The sequence below is a fragment of the Bombyx mandarina genome, chromosome 13, assembly GCF_030267445.1.
Source record: "Bombyx mandarina strain Sakado chromosome 13, ASM3026744v2".
Classification (NCBI taxonomy): domain Eukaryota; kingdom Metazoa; phylum Arthropoda; class Insecta; order Lepidoptera; family Bombycidae; genus Bombyx; species Bombyx mandarina.
Window position 1 is genome coordinate 647,940 of NC_143220.1, and position 21,505 is coordinate 669,444.

The 21,505-nt window shown below is 42.8% G+C and overlaps 1 protein-coding gene across 1 annotated transcript; it reads left to right on the plus strand.

Moving 5' to 3' along the window:
* Nucleotides 1-17,567: 17,567 nt before the first annotated feature.
* LOC149501567 (uncharacterized) lies at nucleotides 17,568-19,534 on the plus strand. The gene has a single exon (XM_089732328.1). The coding sequence runs from the start codon at nucleotides 17,875-17,877 to the stop codon at nucleotides 19,525-19,527; it is 1,653 nt and encodes a 550-aa protein (XP_089588454.1). The 5' UTR covers nucleotides 17,568-17,874; the 3' UTR covers nucleotides 19,528-19,534.
* Nucleotides 19,535-21,505: the final 1,971 nt, after the last annotated feature.

The following is a 21,505-nucleotide window of genomic DNA, read 5'->3' on the forward strand; positions in this document are numbered from 1 at the left end:
ACTAAATCGATAGTAAATACATTTTGAAGCCCTCACAATACAGTTTCATTCCCCCCTTATCACCCTCTTCGGCCAACCAAAGCCCTCGGCCAGGAAGGTCAAGTACCTGGAAGTCACCCTGGATGCATCGATGACTTTCCACCCGCACATTAAATCAGTCCGCGCCGCGTTTATTCTCGGCATACACTATACTATGACCTGTAAGCGGAGTAAAATGTCCCTTCGGAACAAGGTGAGACATAACAAAATATGCATAAGGCCCTTCATGACTTACGCGAGTGTGGTGTTCGCTCACGCGGTCCGCACACACGTAAACACCCTCTAATCCCTACAATGGTGTGGTTGGTGAGAAACGTCAATCTACACGACGATCTGGACCTCGAATCGATTCGCAAAAAGATGAAGTCAGCGTCGGAACGGTATTTCGATAAGGCTATGCGTCATGATAAACGCCCTGTTGCCGCCGCTGGCTGCTCCTCGAATGCTGCCTAAGCAGGGGCCAGTCACCGTCGACGCCCTAGACACGTCCTTACGGATCCGTCAGATCCTATATCTGTTGCATTAGAAGCCTTCAGCTCTAACGCTAGGAGCAGGCCTAGGGACCCCGGTAATAGTACTCGACGAACTCAGCAAAGAGTTCGTCGTCGTTCGACGTGCAACCTGACCCATGCATCAGCCCGTTGAGTCTCTCGCTGGATTTTCTCAGCGGGTCATAATTTTGATCCGGTCGTAGATTCATTCGCGAAGCAGCTGTCTTAGAATAGTTAGGTCTCATTTGGAGGCACTCGGGCAGCTCTTAGCAAATCCCACCCCTCCTGGCTGAGTCTTTGCTCGCCACCTGTCCTGGTGGAACTGGAGAGGCCTCTGGACCACCAATTATCCTTCATTCATAAAAAAGGTCGTAGAAACAATATAAATTCTTTGTTAAATGAGCGGGTGACATCCTCAACAAGAAGACAAAAGGAGTACCATGTCACAGGTTAAATTTTTTGGACGCGACCGGTCCGCTTTTTTACGCTATAAAAAAATATACATAAAATATATATGCTAAAAAAGAGAGAAATGAGAGAAAAAGTGATACAGAAGGCTGGTCACGACCCTCAGCATTGAGGAATACTACGCAAATAGGAAGAGTCTATGTGCTCCAATAACCACTAAACTTCAGATGGGCCGTGAACTCATTCAAAAAACTATCCATTAAAAAGAAATAAAAACAGTGCTAGTAGTTATTTTTTAAAATAATGTGCTATGATTTTAAACCAAACAAAAAAATGCTCGTTATTGAGAATATAATACATACGTACGTAATGCAAAAAAGTATTGCTCAGAAAAAGTCTCACATTGTGTTTCATGCAAATTGAAGAAAAAACTCATTGTTGTTTAATAAAATTTACATTCAAGGTTCAGCACATGTACATAGCATATAGTTATTATATGTTAGATACAAAAAAGCAAACGTATATTGTCTTCGAGAATGTAAGTAACCGGGTGTCATAGATTTAAAAAAAGCAGAACAATCCTAAAGATAATTGTGAGGGAATTTTGTTTTTATCACCAGCTTCAAAATATTTTCGATTATGTGTTTTAATTATGGTATTTTACTTGTGGCAGGACCTCTTGTGAGTTCTCACGGGTAGGTACCACCACCGCCCTGCCTATTTCTGCCGTGAAGTAGTAATGCGTTTCGGTCTGAAGGGTGGGGCAGCCGTTGTAACTATACTGAGATCTTAGAACTTCTATCAAAAGGTGGGTGGCGCATTTACATTGTAGATGTATATGGGCTCCAGTAACCACTTAACACCAGGTGGGCTGTGAGCTCGTCCACCCATCTAAGCAATAATAAAAAAAAAAAGAAAATCGTATTCTGATATTTTTTATTATTCAACTAATAATCTAATTAATCGTCATATAATCTACCACGGCGCAAATTTCATATAACGATGGATCTGATAATTTCTGTTCAGATCCCTAAAAATATGACTCTGGTCACGTTTCATTTGCGTCATTTCGTATCGCAGTTTCGTGTATTACGCAATATAACCTGAATCTTGATGTGAACATGCGTAGATCTATATATAATCTATATATATAGATCTACGCATATAATCGTATCAAATATTGAACGTATGTTAAAATTTAAACAATTTACAAAAACTGTTAATTATAATAACAAATAAACTCGATATACAATAAATAATGTTTTGAAAGGTGTGGGTTTTAATAACAGTAACTGTAAGTCAAGACTTATTCCGAAGGAAATATAAAAAAATCCAATTTCTTCAATTAATATACTTACATACAATTACATAGTTTATACAATATAGTAAAACACGCAAAAACTTTGGAACGTGGTAAATCTTGTATAATGAAATCTTGTTAAAGAAAACCTCCAATGTTGCTATTTACAAAAAAAATATTAATATAGTAAGCGGCACGCAAGTTGGCAAGGTTTTGGTGTAGTGAGGGTAATGTCGCGCATGGTGCGCATTGCAACAAAAAAATGGTCACTTTTATTGCCCGCATATAATTTTATTTTATTTTATTTGTTTTTATTTGCCGTAATTTGTTTTTAAGCCTTTGTGTTTAGAAGAAAGTTAAAGAAAAGAGAGGAATTCCCGAAGTGTATTAGGTGTTATAAATAAAATACAATTAAAAGTTAAGAAGTTTATTTAAAAAAGTATACTTAATATTAAAAATTATTTGTCGCCGTCGTCACTATCATTTTCTAATAGTCCTACCCCTTGGATTAAATTTATGATAGCACCTGAGCTGGTGGAAGGAGTTGGCTCCTCATCGTTGACATAACGAAGAGTAGCTGTCGTCACTGGCGTAAATAATAAAACGCTCAGTGACTGAATCGACTATATGGTCATTGGTATTTGGTCCTGGCATTGCAAACAAATTTAAAAGAATAACACTCGTAACAAAAACTAAATTTAAAACAATAATAACAACTCGTAACAAAAACTCAATATAAACAAAGGACTCCTACAATTTAGTAGGCGCATGTGTAATCAGGAGCGAACGGAACGTGGACGTGGTGCGGGAGGGAGGGTCGACTGACTCACCAATCGTGCGCTCGGAACGGTGTTACGTCTTTCCCCGCGTCCCGCTTGACAACCAAAGAGACCTAAAAACGACTTCTGCGCAACTTACGACTCTTGCCAAGTTACGTGCCGGGGACTATAAGAACCTTTTTTTTCCTACCTATGCTGATAGCCTTGAGAGGCTATTTCAGCTTCACCCTAACGTTTGTAGGTGAGCTCATGGGGCTCAAACCGGAGAGCTGCTAACACTGACCCGAGCAAGAGTAGTGCTTCGCAGAATCTACCACCGGATCGGAAACGCGACCCACTGAGAAGATCCGGCGAGAAACTCAGTGGGCTGTGTCTATGGGTTAATTCGCTCGTCGAGCCCTTCGTCGCAAGCGACGGGTTCGACGAGGATGGTGACCGGTGCTTGTGGTGCCTAAAAGCACCATTAATGGATCAGGAGGATCCGTGATGACGTGCTTTGGGCGACGTCGACGGTTTACCATTCGGTCTACAGGATTGGGTATATAGTTTCCAGCGGCCACGACAAGAGGGTTCTCATGTCGTGCCGCCTTCTCAAAGTGGTGCAGCGATGCCGACTGTAGATACTTACTAACGGAATCGAGCTCCAGGTCATCGCGAAGATCCACGGTCCTCAGGAACGATGGTGCTCCGACGGCTATCCTGCAGAATCGGGATTGAATAACCTGAAGGGATTTCAAGTGGGTGCGGGCCGCGTGAGCAAATACTACGCTTGCATACGTCATGACGGTGCGTATGCAAGTTTTGTAGAGAGTTACCTTATTACGGAGGGACAGTTTGCTTCGACTACAAAGCATTGGGCAGAGTCGATAAGAACCTAGAAAACTAGACCGTATATAAAGACATGCAAAATAAAGATTTAGTCCATTGTTACTAAATTTACGTATAATCTATGTTCATTATAATACAGAAGCATTATATGGCTAACTCTTAACAGCTTAAAAGATTCCGGTGGATGCAATCAACTCACGCAAAAAATCGTATTTGCAAATATTTATATTTCTGAGTATCGCCACTCATAAATGATACCTACTAAAATTCTTAAGTAATTTATTATTACTTAGATGGGTGGACGAGCTCACGGCTCTCCTGGTGTTAAGTGGATATTTGAGCTCTATAGATATACATATTTCTAACTCTCAGCTTTATAGTACAGCGGCTGCAGTACCTGTGCTCTTGAAACCGAAATGCATTACTGCTTCACGGCAGTCTCACAAGACATCCTATCACCAATAAATATTTATCTTTTTTAAATAGAATAATGTGGGTCAGTACTTGATGCAACAAAAGTGTCATCGGATGAGACCGGGCTACGGAGTGTTGAAGCGTTTCGTTCTGATTTTCAGAACTAAGTGTACCTACTGTTAATGTTGTCTTTTTACCTACTAGCTGGTAAAGGTGTTCACAGTTAGCGACTGCTTCGGCAGTTATCATCCATGTAAAATTACACCTTCTGGGAGTCCTCTATCTAGCAGAAGGAGGCAACGAAGCATGAGAGAAAGAACTCTTCTCTTTCCGCACGGATTCACTGCTGTCTAACCTAGGCCGGGAGAATAGCTTAGCTTAGAGAATAGAATAGCTAGCACTAAGCTCCAGCCCTTAGAGGAGGTAAAGCTATACGAGTTTCGGTTTGCGGTGATCGACGAGGCAGAAGACGCACGGTGCGCTACCACACTTTAGCGCATTGCAGAGGTGATATTAAAGAACGACCCACTTCCAGGTTATCGCGGTATTGGTACCGAGACCAACCTACTTGTAATATCCAACAGGTTAACCCAGAGCACAAGCGACTCGCGCGGTCCATAGCCCTGTATGGGGCCCCTGTGCGGGCGATGGACATGACGGCTAACACTCTCGCCATTCTGCGTAAACCGCAGAGGGCGATGGCCGTCAGAGTCGTCCGCGGGTACCGCACGATTTCCTACGAGGCGGCTTGCGTCCTGGCCGGATCCCCGCCCTGGGACCTAGAGGCGAAAGTACTCGCGTCATTGCTGTCGGGGCACGGTTGCTTCGACAAGTACCTGTGCCGTAGACAGGTAGCCGGACACTCGGTGCCACCACTGCGTCCACTGCGAGGAGGACACGGCGCAACACACGCTCGCCAAGTGTGTAGCTTGAGAGGAGCAGCGCCGTGTCCTCACAAATGAAGTAGGAAGCGATTTGTCGCTGCCGGCCGTAGTGCGGAGGATGGTCGGCAGCGCAGAGTCGTGGTGGTGTCCTTCTACGAGGACGTGATTTCACAGAAGGAAACTGCGGAACGGGAGAGGGAGATCTCGACTTCTTTCCCCGGCCACAGAAGGCGCACCAGGCGCAGGAGAAGGGCGGACAACGCCCTTTTCCACCCCCCATGAATGGGTCCGACCTATTCGATGGACCCGAGACGGAGGCACGTGCGGGTGTCGGCGAGTGCCTCTGAGGCGATGCACAGGGTAGCTGAACCCCTCACTATCCCGTGCAGGGGACGAGGCCTAGACAGATCGGGCCAGCACTAGTGTGGGGCTGCGGAAGAATTTCGATTCCCGCGGCCCCGCGCGCACCTGTGGGGAGACACCGGGGTGGTTTTAGCTGGTAGGAGTCCGGCACGCCCCTCCGCCTTTCCTGAGGCGGAGGTAGTCCATGAGGATTTCGCGCCGAAAAAAAAAGAACACAAGCGAAACGATATAGAGTGTTGTCGTGGACGGCTTTATCGCTTTTCGGGGTGACTCCGTGTCTGGTAGCAATGTTCGCTTGAGCAGTCCAACATAAGAGAATTCGGCCGCGAATTGATAATGTAATCTGGTTTGAAGACCAGGACAAGCAATGTTACAATACCACAACCTTCGATCTCAAGACTCTATGGAGTTGATTAGTTCCGGTAAATGCACAATAATGTTAAAGTTAATGGGCCGTTTGTCCTTCTACACCGAAAGAAAAAAAAAAACAATTAGTCAGGAATACGCAAAATTATCAAATACATATATAAGTAAATAACTAAAGATCATGTAAAGTGATTAAAATGAATGTGAATTAAGTACCAATTAGTAGTACAATTTTATTATGTTTTGATTAGAGCGTATGAATGAAACGTATTTCTTTTTTTTTGTATTGAGATATTATTACTGGTGGTCCGAAGGCCTTTCCAGTTTCACCAGGACAGGGGGGCGAGTAAAGGCTCAGTCAGGAGGGTTGGGATTAGCTAACAACTGCCGGAGCGCCTCCGAAAGAGACCGAACAACCCACGAGCAGCTACTTCGCAAATGAATCTACTACCGGATCGGAATCGTGACCCGCTGAGAAGATCCGGCGAGACACTCAGCGGGCTGATCTATGGTTAGGTTGCACGTCGAACTCTTTGCAGAGTTCGTCGAGTACGGTTACCGGGGTCCCTAGATTCCTAGCGTTAAAGCTGAAGGCGTCTAATGCAAGAGTTATTGATAAGTAGAATACGGAATTACTGAAACTAATATAGAAAACAAATCGCTGCAAAACAAATACATATTATACCTATAGATGCGGTGCATTCTTTTGACGTTTGATATATGCTACGAATAAATAATAAGTCTATTTATTCGTAGTATATATGTAATCATAATATAATGACAGTACAGTAGTTCTATTTTCCAACAGAAGCAAAGGTATCACACCATACAGCCTAACTTTTTACGTATTCTGATATAAGAAAAATAATATGGAGTGAAAAATGATACGGGAATAAACGAGGTGAAGTTGATTTATTTAAGATTAGCAAAGCATGAAGGACTTTTTAGTCCTTCATGCTTTGAGTTGAAATTATAACTGTTTCAAGTTTACCCATAACATCGTAACAAAACTGACATTTGAGTCATACAAAGAGTTTATAAAAATATAGAGCAAAGTATCGGTTTAAATATAACCAATAATGACGTAATTTAAGGACGTACAAAGGTCAAACTAATTAGATTAAAAATGTTGGTATAATTCCCATTTATTTATTCTCAACTAATAATATTATTAATAATATTAATAATATTAATATATTACTAATAATATTAATATTTCTTTTTCATTAAAAAATGATTTTCTGTGTTCTAGCCTCGAAATGGTTTTTCAATCAAGAAAATAAGAAAATTCAATGTCGTTTGCTTTTGTACAATGACTGTATCGTAAAATGCAAAAAAAGAAGTATTGTAAGCTTTATCACAATCCTCCAAACGTTATATCGTTTAGAAACACATAGACGACAAATATACATTATATTAAAGAAATATTAATTTCTATTTTTACATAAAATAGTAGATAACTAAACATTTTACTTCATTAATTCAAGAATAAGTTCATGATTTTAATGGTGTTAAGGTTTTGTTTCTTTTGTTAGTTCGATTTTATTGTTATCAAGTTGTCAAGTGATTTAAATAACTTATTTATATATTAAATATTACTGAAAAAATCTGAGTACAGCGATCAGATAATAAATAACGTAATCTGTATAAATGAATAAATGAATTAAAAAAAAAATTCTAAAAATTAAGAATTAACAAATAAATTTTAAAAAATACGAAAAATGGTAATGAATGAGGCGGTTACTATTTTATAGACATACATAGGTACGTGTTTTAGTATGTAATTTACGCTACTTCATGCTCGGGTGAATCATAACCTTCAAATAATTTTAAAAACATAAGTCACGTGTACTTTAGGCGTGGAAGTCCGCTTGCTAAATTGAACCATATCAAATATCTCGTTCTGTCTATTGACTTACACAAAGCAGGTTTAAAAATGCGAAACTTAAAAAATGTACATTTATAAATCACCTTCATAATAATTAATGTTTTTAAGTAAATTTTTAGCAAGATTCTGCATTGAAAAAAAAAATATATTTAAAAATTTTGCAAATTTTAAAGTAATCCATATTAATATTATGGCGACTAGCTTTGTTATTTTAATATTTATAAAATCGTCCCGAATGCGGAAAACGGAATATTGATAATTAATCTAATTTTTTTTTTTCAAGAATTAAATAATTAATGTTTTTTTCTAAGCAGCCTTTTGTAACACCCGTGTATGCAAGATTACAAATATTTAGGTATTTACTTTAGTTCATGCACAAACTTTGGTGCAAAATGTAAACGTTTGGCTTATCCGCTTATAATTTGTAGTTGTTTGTTTTTGCAGATTCACTCAGGGCCACGGTAAATAAACTGGTCTGCCGTAGTAAAATAAACACCAACAAGAGTGACGTAGCCTTAAAAGTAATTCTTGTCTCTACGCCATTAATATAATTTTATTACTTTAATATTAAATATAGTACAATGACCGGTAGCTCGCTTAACATCAAGCTCTTTAGGAGTCGCAATTCAGTTTAGGTGGTAGCGTAAAGATTAGGTATAGTAAACAGTGTAAGTATATCTACTACCACGGACGTTTGATATATTTATTACAAAAATTTATTTATTAATGTTAGGAACCACGGTCACCACGAAGTGTTTGAATTTAATCTGATAGTGTTCTGACAGACTACCAAATTATTTATTGCTGTCAAACACGCCTAACATGAGTCCTTTAAACGTTTAAAAAAAACGCAATTGTTGGGTAAAAAGACATTGTTACCCAATTAAAATTTTTATTATAGCATAATACTGCAGTGGTGATTGAATAACTACATTTTAAGGAGGGTGGAGCTTTGTAGTCCACATTTCTAATAAGTCAAGAAAAAAAAAAGTGTTGACATTTTTGTAATTTTTTTTTTGTTGCAGACGGTGAACGATCTCACGGCCCATGGTCCTAAGGGGAAATCCACTGATGGTAGTCTAATTCTCGTGGTATACTCTATGGACTATCGTACCCTTCAAACAGATTCGCATGACTGCTTTGCAACAAAAATAAACACGGTGCTGGTACCTTTTCATAAGTGTTCATAATATGACCATCAATATTATAAACAGTTTAATTTTTTTTTTTTTAATTATACGTAAACGCTGCACTGCATTACCTTTCATTCAGGTCCATTCATTTACTAATATAGGTTCTTTTTTGAAGAGAGTAGAAATAAAACCTATCGCACGGCCAGCTATAAAAAAAAAAGAATAAAAAAGAAGACTGTCGCCATGTCGCCGACCGCACCGCGCGCATTGTACACTACACGCACCCGTCGCTTGTTTTCACCTCAATATTTTTGGACTTTTGTTACTTTTCTCTCACGGACTCTTACGGACGATCATCCTCGTCGTTGTGCGAGTGCTATACCCGTTTTTTGAACACAAATAACTTAGAGGAGGGCTGTCAAGCCGACCGCCGCCATTACGCGTCGTCCACCCACGTGGATTCTGCAGTCTGCAAGGAGCGAGCGACGGGTTGGCAGGTACGTCTACTTCTTATTACCTAGCCTTGACCTGCTCCTCTTTTTGTTCACCTTTTGGCGATACTCGCCCCCGCAGGAACCTCCAAATATAGAAAAATAGAACCAGCGCACCGCCGTGGTGAAAATTTCAAAAGTTTTTCAGCCACTAAATATAAATATTTTGTTCTGTGTTGTCAAAAGATGATTCGTCTAACCCAGTCTTTCTCAAAGTGGGCGATAACGCCCCTTGGGGGCGTTTGAAACCTAGAGGGGGGCGTTAAGAGGCCCAGAAAAAAATGGGGGGCGTTGATGTGGGTTAGGGGGGCGATGTATAATTGTAATTTCATTTACTTTATATAGTATTTTAAATATCACTAAAATTAAAACCCACCTACTATACAATAACGAACAATTAGTTTATATTTCTACCCTGTATGATGTTATAAAACTTAAAATAATTAACATACATTTTGTAGGATAGATAGCCCGTACACCGTACGCAATCAAGTTGTAACAAGTTTCTGCGGATAAAGCAACATGATCGATGATAATTAAAAATTAGAGCAATTTTACCTTAATTACATTGCACCAGAAATTATTTTAAACATTAGAAAAAAAACTACCGTGCAGAGTTTTAAAATATTATACATACGTAAACTAACATAAATTGAGGTTTTATTTACTTTCTTTCTTGTTTTTAACATAAGGGCATTTTACAGCATTTTCCTAGCATTTTATAAGAAATTACTGATAATTTTTATATATGAATTATATTTTTTATATAAAATGGAAATACGTATATAATTATTGTTAAAAAAGTTGTCTTAGAATATATTTTTTATAATTAACCCATTACCGTCCAGTGTCAAATAGTATAGTAAGCCTAAACAGCTCACTTATTGTAAGCATTGTTTACTATTTCTATATAATAATAGGTTAGGGAAAAAGTTTCTTCGCATTTTTTAAGAAAATTCACAACATTTTTAATATAGTTTATTTACATTTAACTAAAGTATGTAGGTACCATTTTGTTCGATAACTTTTTGCCATCATGTAGGTAGGGACATGATCCCATTGCTATAGAAATTTTGGGGCTTCTGATCAAAATACCAATTGTCGCGCAATTGGTATCGGCAGTCCTCTCGTGATGTTAACCTGACACTGCCTAAAGAATTCTGAAGAGACCGAAATAGGTGGAAATCTGAAGGTGCAAAATCAGGACTATACGGCGGATGCATTAACACCTCCCAGCCAAGCTCTTTTAATTTCTACTGAGTGGCTAAAGATGTGTGTGTCTAGCGTTATCATGCTGTAAAACCACACCCCTTCTGTTGAGTAATTCCGGCTGCTTTCTCTCAACTTCTTGCTTTAATCTCATCAGTTGTTCGCAGTAGAGTTCAGAATCGATGGTCCTGTCTGGTGGTAACAGCTCCTGATGAATAATGCCCTTCCAATCTTACCACACACACAGCATCACCTTGTTGCGAGCTAGCCCGGGTTTCGCCACAGTCTGTGAAGCCTGATCGGCTTTTGACAACGACCTTTCTCGCACGTTCTTGTCGTACATGATCCACTCTTCATCACCAGTTATCAGCTTTTCAAAAATGGTTCGGTTTCATTACGTCGTAATAAAGAATCACAAATGAGTACACGGTTTATTAGGTTTCTTTCAGTGAGCTCGTGAGGTACCCAAATATCGAGCTTTTTTGTGTACCCAGTTTTTTTCAAATGCGCCAAAACTGTTTTGTGGTCGATTCCCAGTTCTTCACTTACATCGTAACTACTGATATGCCTATTTTGCTTCACTTTTTAAAAAATGGCATCGATTTTATCCGTAACCAGAGCGACGTGCGTTTTTGACATCAAAATTTTCGGATTGAAAACGCTTAAGCCAAATTTGTCTCACATTCAGAACCTGGTTCCTCGTTTGTTGGGGATGGCCGGCGGGTTAAGCCGGCTTCTGCCCAACGTCGGGGGGCCTGACCAGGTGACGCGCCATCTCTATACGGGGGCGGTGCGATCAATGGCCCTATACGGGGCGCCCGTGTGGGGCCAATCCCTGGCCGTGGGGGTGGCGAAGCTGCTGCAACGGCCGCAACGCACCATCGCGGTCAGGGTTATCCGTGGTTATCGCACCATCTCCTTTGAGGCGGCGTGTGTACTGGCTGGGACGCCGCCTTGGGTCCTGGAAGCGGAGGCGCTTGCCGCTGACTATCACTAACGGGCTGACCTTCGTGCCCGGGGCGTGGCGCATCCCAGCCCCAGTGTGGTCAGAGCGCGGAGGGACCAATCTTGGCGGTCCGTTCTAGACTCATGGTCCAGATGGCTGGTCGTAGTACCGTCGAGGCGATTCGCCCGGTCCTTGTGGATTAGGTGAATCGTGACAGAGGACGCCTCACTTTCCGGCTCACACAGGTGCTCACTGGACATGGTTGTTTCGGTGAGTTCCTGCACCGGATCACAGCCGAGCCGACGGCAGAGTGCCACCATTGTGGTTGCGACTCGGACACGGCAGAGCATACGCTCGTCGCCTGCCCCGCATGGGAGGGGTGGCGCCGTGTCCTCGTCGCAAAAATAGGAAACGACTTGTCGTTGCCGAGTGTTGTGGCATCGATGCTCGGCGACAACGAGCGGGGGCCAGGAAGGCGAATTTCGCCCAAGCCCTGGCCCTCTAAGTGTTTCAGGTCCCCATCACATGTCGGTTTGGGGACCGGCGAGGGGGCCTAAGAAGACGACGTGCAAGCTACTCTGCACGCATTTTACGCAAGAGCATCCGGGTGATGGAAGGCCGGCTATCCTCGACCCACGCTGGATCTGGTCCATCGGGGTATTCCGTAGAATAGCTCACTCTAACCGGCGCCATTTAGGCGGGCTTCGGATAGCCTGCCGACCGAGAGGGCTGGTGGTCGTGGCGCCGACGACCGCCGGTCCGTCGTCCCGAGGGGAAGGGCGATGGGAGAGATGTGCTCCACACTAAACGCTTCACTTTCCCCCCTTTGCCTTTTCATGAGTTCTGTCTCATGCGAGGTTTGGACGTTGGTTGTTGAGCGACAGGAGGTTTCAGTCAGTTCGACTCTGACATACGCCGCCCTCCGTCGCCAGTGGAGTGCGGAAGTCCGGCGATTTCCGCCTGATAAAAAAAAACAAATTTGTGCTACTCTCACAGACACTGCACTAGGTTCATAAACATCGCAAATTTTTTTCACGGCTTGCGTTGCATTTTTACCTTATTTGTAGTAAATTTTTAAAACGTATCGAATATCTTCATTAGATTGACTCATCTTGACAGAACGAAAAATAAATAAAAAGCACACATCTTCCTAATTTTAATTTGGAATTATCTTCTTTAGAATTTAAACTTTTAATTATACCAAAACCAGCCAGATAGAAATAGTATAGCCAAAGAGATTTTATTACAAGTTCATACATATTATAATGCGAAAAGACTTTTTCCCCAACCTTTTATTATAAATATTAATTATTAAAAATAATAAAAACGCTGGCTTAGGCGGCGGTTTTTATTTGAACCAGTTCTAAATTATAAACTAAAATTCTATGAAAAATTACCCATATTTATCTATAATACGAAATGATATTAATTTATTTTTCGTAGTTTAATAAGTTATTATTGTTAGTAGTATTATTTACTAGTCGAAATAGAAAAAATAATAATTATCTTATGATGAGAATCTTATATTAATTAGAAAGATATTCAACAAAAATAGTTTCGTTCTAATAAATTAGTACGATAATAGTACAGTGTAATAGCAATGTATTTTGGTAATTCTGAATTTAAACAAACATATTGATGAGAAGAATTCATTTTTACTTTGCAAATTTGTAAATACTCGCTCTGCAGCAATGTACGTACATATAATAATATGAAGAAACAATTATAGAATCTACAAATTAGTACTACGTGGTACTACATTTACTAAAATTAATACCACATTTATTAATTAAATTAATGAAATTGTGGTTTTAAAGTTTTAGGGGTGTATAAAAATTGGGGGGCGCTGATAAATAATTGGTTATCAAAAGGGGCGGTAAAAGAAATAAGTTTGATAATCACTGGTCTAACCTGTCTCTTTTTAATATGAGAATGAACAAATACTTCCAACTTCCTACAACATAATATGCATTCACAAATATGTATCAAAAAAAAGATGTGTGGTGTCATGGGACACCGGACAGGAACGAATTCCCTTATTATAAAAATATTAATTTTAAGTTATATTCGAGGTATAAAGAAAATAATTATTCGGGTATACATTTTTTATTGATAACAATAAAAAAACTACATTATCAACTTCATTTTATTCACAATGATTTATCAAAAATAATTATAAATAATATACAAAGAAACAGCTATTTATGTGAATAATAATAATGACCGTCAGCATGTAGACTATACATTAGACACTATAGCCATTAATTATACTAAGACTATACATAAATAATAAAAATGTTCTGCTGTTCGTTCCAACAAGGATTGCTGCCTGATTTTTTTAATTGCAAACAAAATCTTTGTTCGCCTACCAAATGATTTCATTACTTCTCTATTATTATTGTGTGACATTCATATTATAATATAATACAGATGTTAGATGCGTTAGTAACTGTTGCACTCATTCCATAATTTCAACAGTCTAAGTTGTTCCCATAAAAATTGATAGATGGCAGTAGTATCTCTAAAAATAAAAAGTGTCGTGACAACTTTTCGTAAGAATTTTTTCCGTCTAACCCCCTTTCACAACGCGCGATAAGGAACTTCGTTCCAAAAATCGAGTTCATGCTCAACAATATATTGTGTAGAATTCAATAAAATCTAAGGATGAATCTGCTTTAACTCGCTCTGAGTTTTGGTATGGATATGACTTCGACTAGCGGTTCTGCTAATCATTTTCGTTCAAATCAATATAAAAATAATCTCTAAATTAAAAAAAAAAATCCGATCTGGCACGTATCTATGCATAAATACACCGGTACTTCTCTTCTGTTTCACAATGACAACGACGAATAAGAGCTAAGTGAACCCATTGAAAGCGCGTTTAAGGAACGGGATTCGCCTGAGTTAGCGCAGTTCCACGGCTTAGGCTTACTCTTGGATAATATGACAAGCATCGCCTCAGTCGCCTCTCGCGTCATAGCGTTTTTGTGGTATTCAGGATGGTGAAGGCCAAATTTTGGATTGCACAAATAGCATTGCAAGTAGCCATCAGAAAAATTAAGGACCTAGACTTTACACTAGACTTAGAGTCTCTTGGTATACGATCGATGAGGACCTTAGGCGACCATACGTAATCAACTGCGCCCCTGCAATACGCAGACTCATATTGCTGTTGCTATCGAGGATCGATAGCTGCGATGCTGAGCAGCAACGGGATCATAACTTGCTAAGATTTCTGCAAGGGTATCGTGTTGAAAAATTAGGCTGTAGGACGTAAGACAGATCGATCTTTTCTCTCAGTACCAACAGGCTGCCGTCTAGCCGGGGACTGGGCTAGTGATTTTATCTGAATCTCCTCTAAATTAAGGAGTATTAAGCGGTAGACAGAGGCTTGGCTCTGCCCCTGGCATTGCTGAAGTCCATGGGCGACGGTAACCACTTACCATCAGGTGGGCCGTATGATCGTCTGCCTATAAGGAAAAAAAATGATTCGATTGGGACGTTTCCCTTCCGTTTCTAACGCTTGAGCGGATGTTCCGTGATGTATGGTTCGTGACCTAAAAAAATGTTAAATTCAATGTAAATTTTAGAAAATGTATTAGAATATGTGGCAATTTTACTCATACATAAGTATATAATATGTATGCAGGTACTTAAGCGCAATGAAATTAATCACTTAACGTATTTTTATATTTTATTAGCGCAAACGGCCAGAAGAACTCGCGGAATAATACAACATAAAATTAAAAAAAAAGCAGTAATGAACAAACAAACAATAAAAACACAGACTTAAATAACGAGTCTTAGAGTTAAATAAAGACTTAAGACTTCACGAGTCGTATATTGCTAAGACTGCACGCTTCGCTTACCGTCTGTACAGCCTTTATTGTAAGTTACACAATCGTAACCGATCTGGCTAGTAACAAAGTATTTTGTGGAGTGAAAATGCTGATATAGGTAAATGATTTAGTAGGAAAACGCCATATTTCTAAATGGTAATAAAATATGAATTCATTTTTAAACTCAAGTCATCATTATTATACGGAACAATACGATAATTTATACAAAGCAAAATAACATTAATTTAATACAGTAAAATTATATTCAAAACTATGCGTTTTTTAGTGATATAACGTCAATGGTTTTTGTAAGCAGTTTTTTATTTGCAAAGTAAATCAATTGTGCTCCTTTTCAAATTAGATAATTAACTACAAATTTTCCTCTTATGTTATTGTTGTATCTCTATTTTGGTTATATTTTAGAAGTACATAGTCATATAAATAGTCATAGTGGCTTATCTGTATAGTGAGAGGCACCGATAAAACAAGTTGTTTCTGTCTAAAGAATAAGAAGTCCGGTTTATTCGGATCGAGCCACATACCATAATTCCACGCTAAAAAACTAACAATCGTGTAATAAAAATAAACCCATAAGAATTATATTGTGTGTAATTATTGATGGCGTCTTAAGAGCCTCCACTGGTAGGTACCACAAACCTTTCCGTTTCTGCCATGAAGCAGTAATTCATTTCGGTTTCAAAGATGGGGTAGCAGTTATAAGTTGAGATTTAGAACTCATATCTCAAGATCGAGGGCGCCATTTACATTGTAAGTGTCTATGGGCCCTGGTAAACACTTAACATCAGATGGGCCGTGAGCCCGTCGACTTGTCTAAGCAATTAAAAAATATTGGTAATTGTATATTTCAACCTGCTAATAATTATTTTCATATTTTATGTAGAAATACCATGAAATAGCTCTAGAAGCTTGATGATACTTGGCAATAATGGACTTTGAAAGTGTATTATATAATAAATATTATTATATATATCGGCGCAAATGGATGATTCACGCATTTAAAAGAATCACTTTTAGTTACATAAGTCAAATAACCAATCAAGAAAACATCTTTTAACTGTTTAGAATCAATTGTGATGTAATGACACTCATTGTAATGTAAAACAACACGTGATTAATAATCACCACGTGTTATTTCAATACTTAACCTAAAAACTCATACACGTGTTGATTTGCAAAAATCACTATAAATACCGGCCGCTCTGCTGACGAACATTATAGACATCAACCCCACGAAAAGCACAGCGGTGCTATTCAAAAGGGGTCGCCCTCCGAATACCACTTCGAGCACCCCACTCCCCAATAGGCGCGTAAACACCTCCGCCGTTAGCCCCATCACTCTCTTTGACCAGCCCATACCGTGGGCCTCGAAGGTCAAATACCTAGGCGTCACCCTCGACAGAGGGATGACATTCCGTCCCCACATAAAAACGGTACGCGATCGCGCTCGTTTATACTAGGACTACTCTACCCAATGCTTTGTAGACGAAGCAAACTGTCCCTCCGTAACAAGGTAACCCTCTACAAAACTTGCATACGCCCCGTCATGACGTATGCAAGCGTAGTGTTCGCTCACGCGGCCCGCACCAACTTGAAACCCCTTCAGGTTATACAATCCCGATTCTGCAGGATAGCCGTCGGAGCACCATGGTTCCAGAGGAACGTGGACCTCTACGATGACCTGGAGCTCGACCCCGTCAGTAAGTATCTACAGTCGGCATCGCTGCGCCACTTTGAGAAGGCGGCACGACATGAGAACCCTCTTGTCGTGGCCGCCGGAAACTACATACCCGATCCTGTAGACCGTTTGGTAAACCGTCGACGTCGCCCAAAGCACGTCATCACGGATCCTCCTGATCCATTAACGGTGCTTTTAGGCAATACAAGCACCGGTCACCGTCCTCGCCGAACCCGTCGCTTGCGACGAAGGGCTCGACGAGCGAATTAACCCACAGACACAGCCCACTGAGTTTCTCACCGGATCTTCTCAGTGGGTCGCGCTTCCGATCCGGTGGTAGATTCTGCGAAGCACTGCTCTTGCTAGGGCGGTGTTAGCAATTCTCCGGTTTGAGCCCCGCGAGCTCACCTACACAAGCTAGGGTACGCTGAAATAGCCTCTCAAGGCTATCAGCATAGGTAGGAAAAAAAAAAAAAAAGACGAACATTTCATTCCGATCCAAGCACTCGCCGCGTGCTGACGTGCTCATTGTTCGTTCGATCGCCCGACCTCGGTTCGTGGCATATCTGGCGTCCAAGTGTTTTCTCGGAAGTGACTACCTGTGCTAATTGCGTCGCACCGCCGTTTGTGAACGGGCGGACCCCTAAATTCCTGGAATTCGTTCGGCAACTTAGTGGCCCGTTTGTAAGCGGACGGCTGTGTGCCGTAATTAATCGTGATTATTATAATTTTGGGGCCTCGCCGTAAGGCGAGTGTGCTTAAAGTCCCGGGGTAGCCCCCCCGGGCACGTGACAGTTACAATGGAGTCCACGATCGATCTGTTCGTGGAATTCCTCCGTCTGAGGTACCCGACATTATCGGCCGAATTTTTAGAATTTAAGGCAAATCACGCCGCGAACTCAGAAGCGGTCTCCGTCGCGCCCGCCGCTCCCGTGTCCCCAATACTCGCGAGCAAAGCTCCCGCGTCGATCGCTGCGGTCTCGGTTCCAGCCCTGCGCTCATCCGCAGCACACGTCGCGTCCACGCGTTCATCCGCGGCCTCCATCGCACCCGCGCCGTCTTCTGCCCCCGAGCGATTGTCCGTGGCCTCCGTCGCGACCGTCAACCCCGCGCCCTCTAAAACGCCCGCCTGCGGGTCGCCCGCGCCCTCCTCTTCATCCGACTCGGAGTCGGACATGGAGGTCGATCTTTCCCCCGCCCCCTCGACTGATGGATTCACAGTAGTCCAAAAAGGTAAGAGGCGCGCTGCGGAAGCCCGAGCTCCCGCGGCCGCCAAAGTAAGCAGAGCCGTGAACACGTCGCGCCTCCGTCCACCGACCCCCGTTGCTCCCCCTGCCCGTGCTACACCGTCGCCGCGTATGGTAGTACAAAATAAAATCCAAGCCCCTCCCCCGGTAATCCTTCAAGAGAAGGCAGCCTGGGAACGAGTTTCCCTGGCCCTTAAGGCCAAAAATATTAATTTCACGAATGCCCGTAACCTCGCGAACGGCATTCAAATTAAGTTTCAAACACCCGACGACCATAGGGCCCTCTCTTCTTACCTCCGTAAGGAGCGTATAAGTTTCCATACGTATAGTCTCCAGGAGGAGCGCGAACTTCGTGCCGTCATACGTGGCATCCCTAAAGAGTTGGATGCCGAACTCGTCAAGGCCGACCTTCTGGAACAAGGCCTACCAGTAAATTCTGTGCACCGCATGCACACCGGCCGCGGTAGGGAGCCATATAATATGGTTCTAGTCGCCCTCCAGCCTACCCCCGAGGGTAAGCAAATTTTTAACATACGGACCGTCTGTAGGCTCTCCGGTATCGCCGTCGAAGCCCCCCATAAAAAAGGCACTCCTAGCCAGTGCCATAACTGTCAACTGTACGGGCATTCTTCCCGTAACTGTCACGCGCGCCCCCGATGCGTCAAGTGTCTAGGCGATCACGCTACGGCCCTTTGCACTCGCGATCAAAAAACCGCGACGGAACCGCCTAGCTGCGTCCTGTGTCGAACACAGGGTCACCCCGCAAATTACCGCGGATGCCCCCGAGCCCCGAAAATAAATCGCAGCGTCGCCCGCCAAAACCGCCTCCGAGCTTCCCACCCAGACATCAAAGCCTCGGCACCCTCTGTGTCGCAGGCTAAGCCAGCGTTCGTTCCGGCGCCGGTGCCCATTGGCTCGGCCTGGGCGAAACCGCTGCCGTACACGAACACGGCTACAACTCCCTCCTCCGCGATTCGTCCCGCCCCCGCGATACGCCCCTCCCCCGCGAATTGCCCTCCGACAACGTCCGACAATCTTGCTCTAGCGATCGACTTCTTTCAATCGATTAACTTTGAGCGCGTTAACGCTTTAGGTGACGCCATCCGCGCCGCCTCCACTGTACAGCACTTCATCGCCGTTGTGCAAGAATACGCCGACGTATACGCGTCGTTAAATACGTACGTCCTCCCCTCACTCCGCCGGTAATCAATGGCGTACAAAAGTAGGCTGAAACCCCTATCCGTAACGATAGGATTTTTTAACGCATACGGTCTCGCAAATCAACGTGATCAGGTTTGTGATTTTTTGCGTGACCATCAAATTGACATATTTTTAGTACAGGAGACTCTACTTAAGCCCGCGCGCCGTGACCCTAAAATCGCGAACTATAACATGGTTAGGAACGACAGGCTCACTGCTCGTGGTGGTGGTACCGTCATCTACTACAGAAGAGCCTTGCACTGCATCCCGCTCGATCCCCCCGCGCTCGTTAACATCGAAGCATCAGTATGCCGAATCTCACTGACGGGACACGCGCCGATCGTTATCGCGTCCGTTTATCTTCCACCGGATAAGATCGTTCTAAGCAGTGATATCGAGGCGCTGCTCAGCATGGGAAGCTCTGTCATTCTGGCGGGCGACCTAAATTGTAAACACATCAGGTGGAACTCTCACACCACAACCCCTAATGGCAGGCGGCTCGACGCGCTAGTCGATGATCTCGCCTTCGATATCATCGCTCCGCTAACCCCGACTCACTACCCGCTAAATATCGCGCATCGCCTGGATATACTCGACATAGCGTTATTAAAAAACGTAGCTCTGCGCTTACACTCGATCGAAGTAGTTTCAGAGTTAGATTCAGACCACCATCCCGTCGTTATGAAGCTCGGTCGCGCTCCCGATTCCGTTCTCGTCACGAGGACTGTGGTGGATTGGCACACGCTGGGCATCAGCCTTGCTGAATCTGATCCACCATCGCTCCCGTTTAGCCCGGACTCTACCCCGTCTCTTCAGGATACCGCTGAAGCCATAGACATCCTAACGTCACACATTACCTCGACATATTAGATAGGTCATCGAAGCAAGTTGTAGCGGAGGACTTCCTTCACCGCTTCGAATTGCCCGAAGATATTAGGGAACTCCTTAGAGCTAAGAACGCTTCGATCCGCACCTACGATAGGTATCCTACCGTGGAAAATCGTATTCGAATGCGTGCCCTACAACGCGACGTAAAGTCTCGCATCGCCGAAGTCCGAGATGCCAGGTGGTCTGATTTCTTAGAAGGACTCGCGCCCTCTCAAAGGTCTTACTACCGCTTAGCTCGTACTCTCAAATCGGATACGGTTGTAACTATGCCCCCCCTCGTAGGCCCCTCAGGTCGACTTGCGGCGTTTGATGATGACGAAAAAGCAGAGCTGCTGGCCGATACATTGCAAACCCAGTGCACGCCCAGCATTCAATCCGCGGACCCTGTTCATGTAGAATTAGTAGACAGTGAGGTAGAACGCAGAGCCTCCTTGCCACCCTCGGATGCGTTACCACCCGTCACCCCAATGGAAGTTAAAGACCTGATCAAAGACCTACGTCCTCGCAAGGCTCCCGGTTCCGACGGTATATCTAACCGCGTTATTAAACTTCTACCCATCCAACTCATCGTGATGTTGGCATCTATTTTCAATGCCGCTATGGCGAACTGTATCTTTCCCGCGGTGTGGAAAGAAGCAGACATTATCGGCATACACAAACCCGGTAAACCAAAAAATAATCCGACGAGTTACCGCCCGATTAGCCTCCTCATGTCTCTGGGCAAACTGTATGAGCGTCTGCTCTACAAACGCCTCAGAGACTTCGTCTCATCAAAGGGCATTCTCATCGATGAACAATTCGGATTCCGTGCAAATCACTCATGCGTACAACAGGTGCACCGCCTCACGGAGCACATTCTTGTAGGACTTAACCGACCAAAACCGATCTATACGGGAGCCCTCTTCTTCGACGTCGCAAAAGCGTTCGACAAAGTCTGGCACAACGGTTTGATTTTCAAACTTTTCAACATGGGCGTACCGGACAGTCTCGTGCTCATCATACGAGACTTCTTGTCTAACCGCTCTTTTCGATATCGAGTAGAGGGAACCCGCTCCTCCCCGCGACCACTCACGGCTGGAGTCCCGCAAGGCTCCGT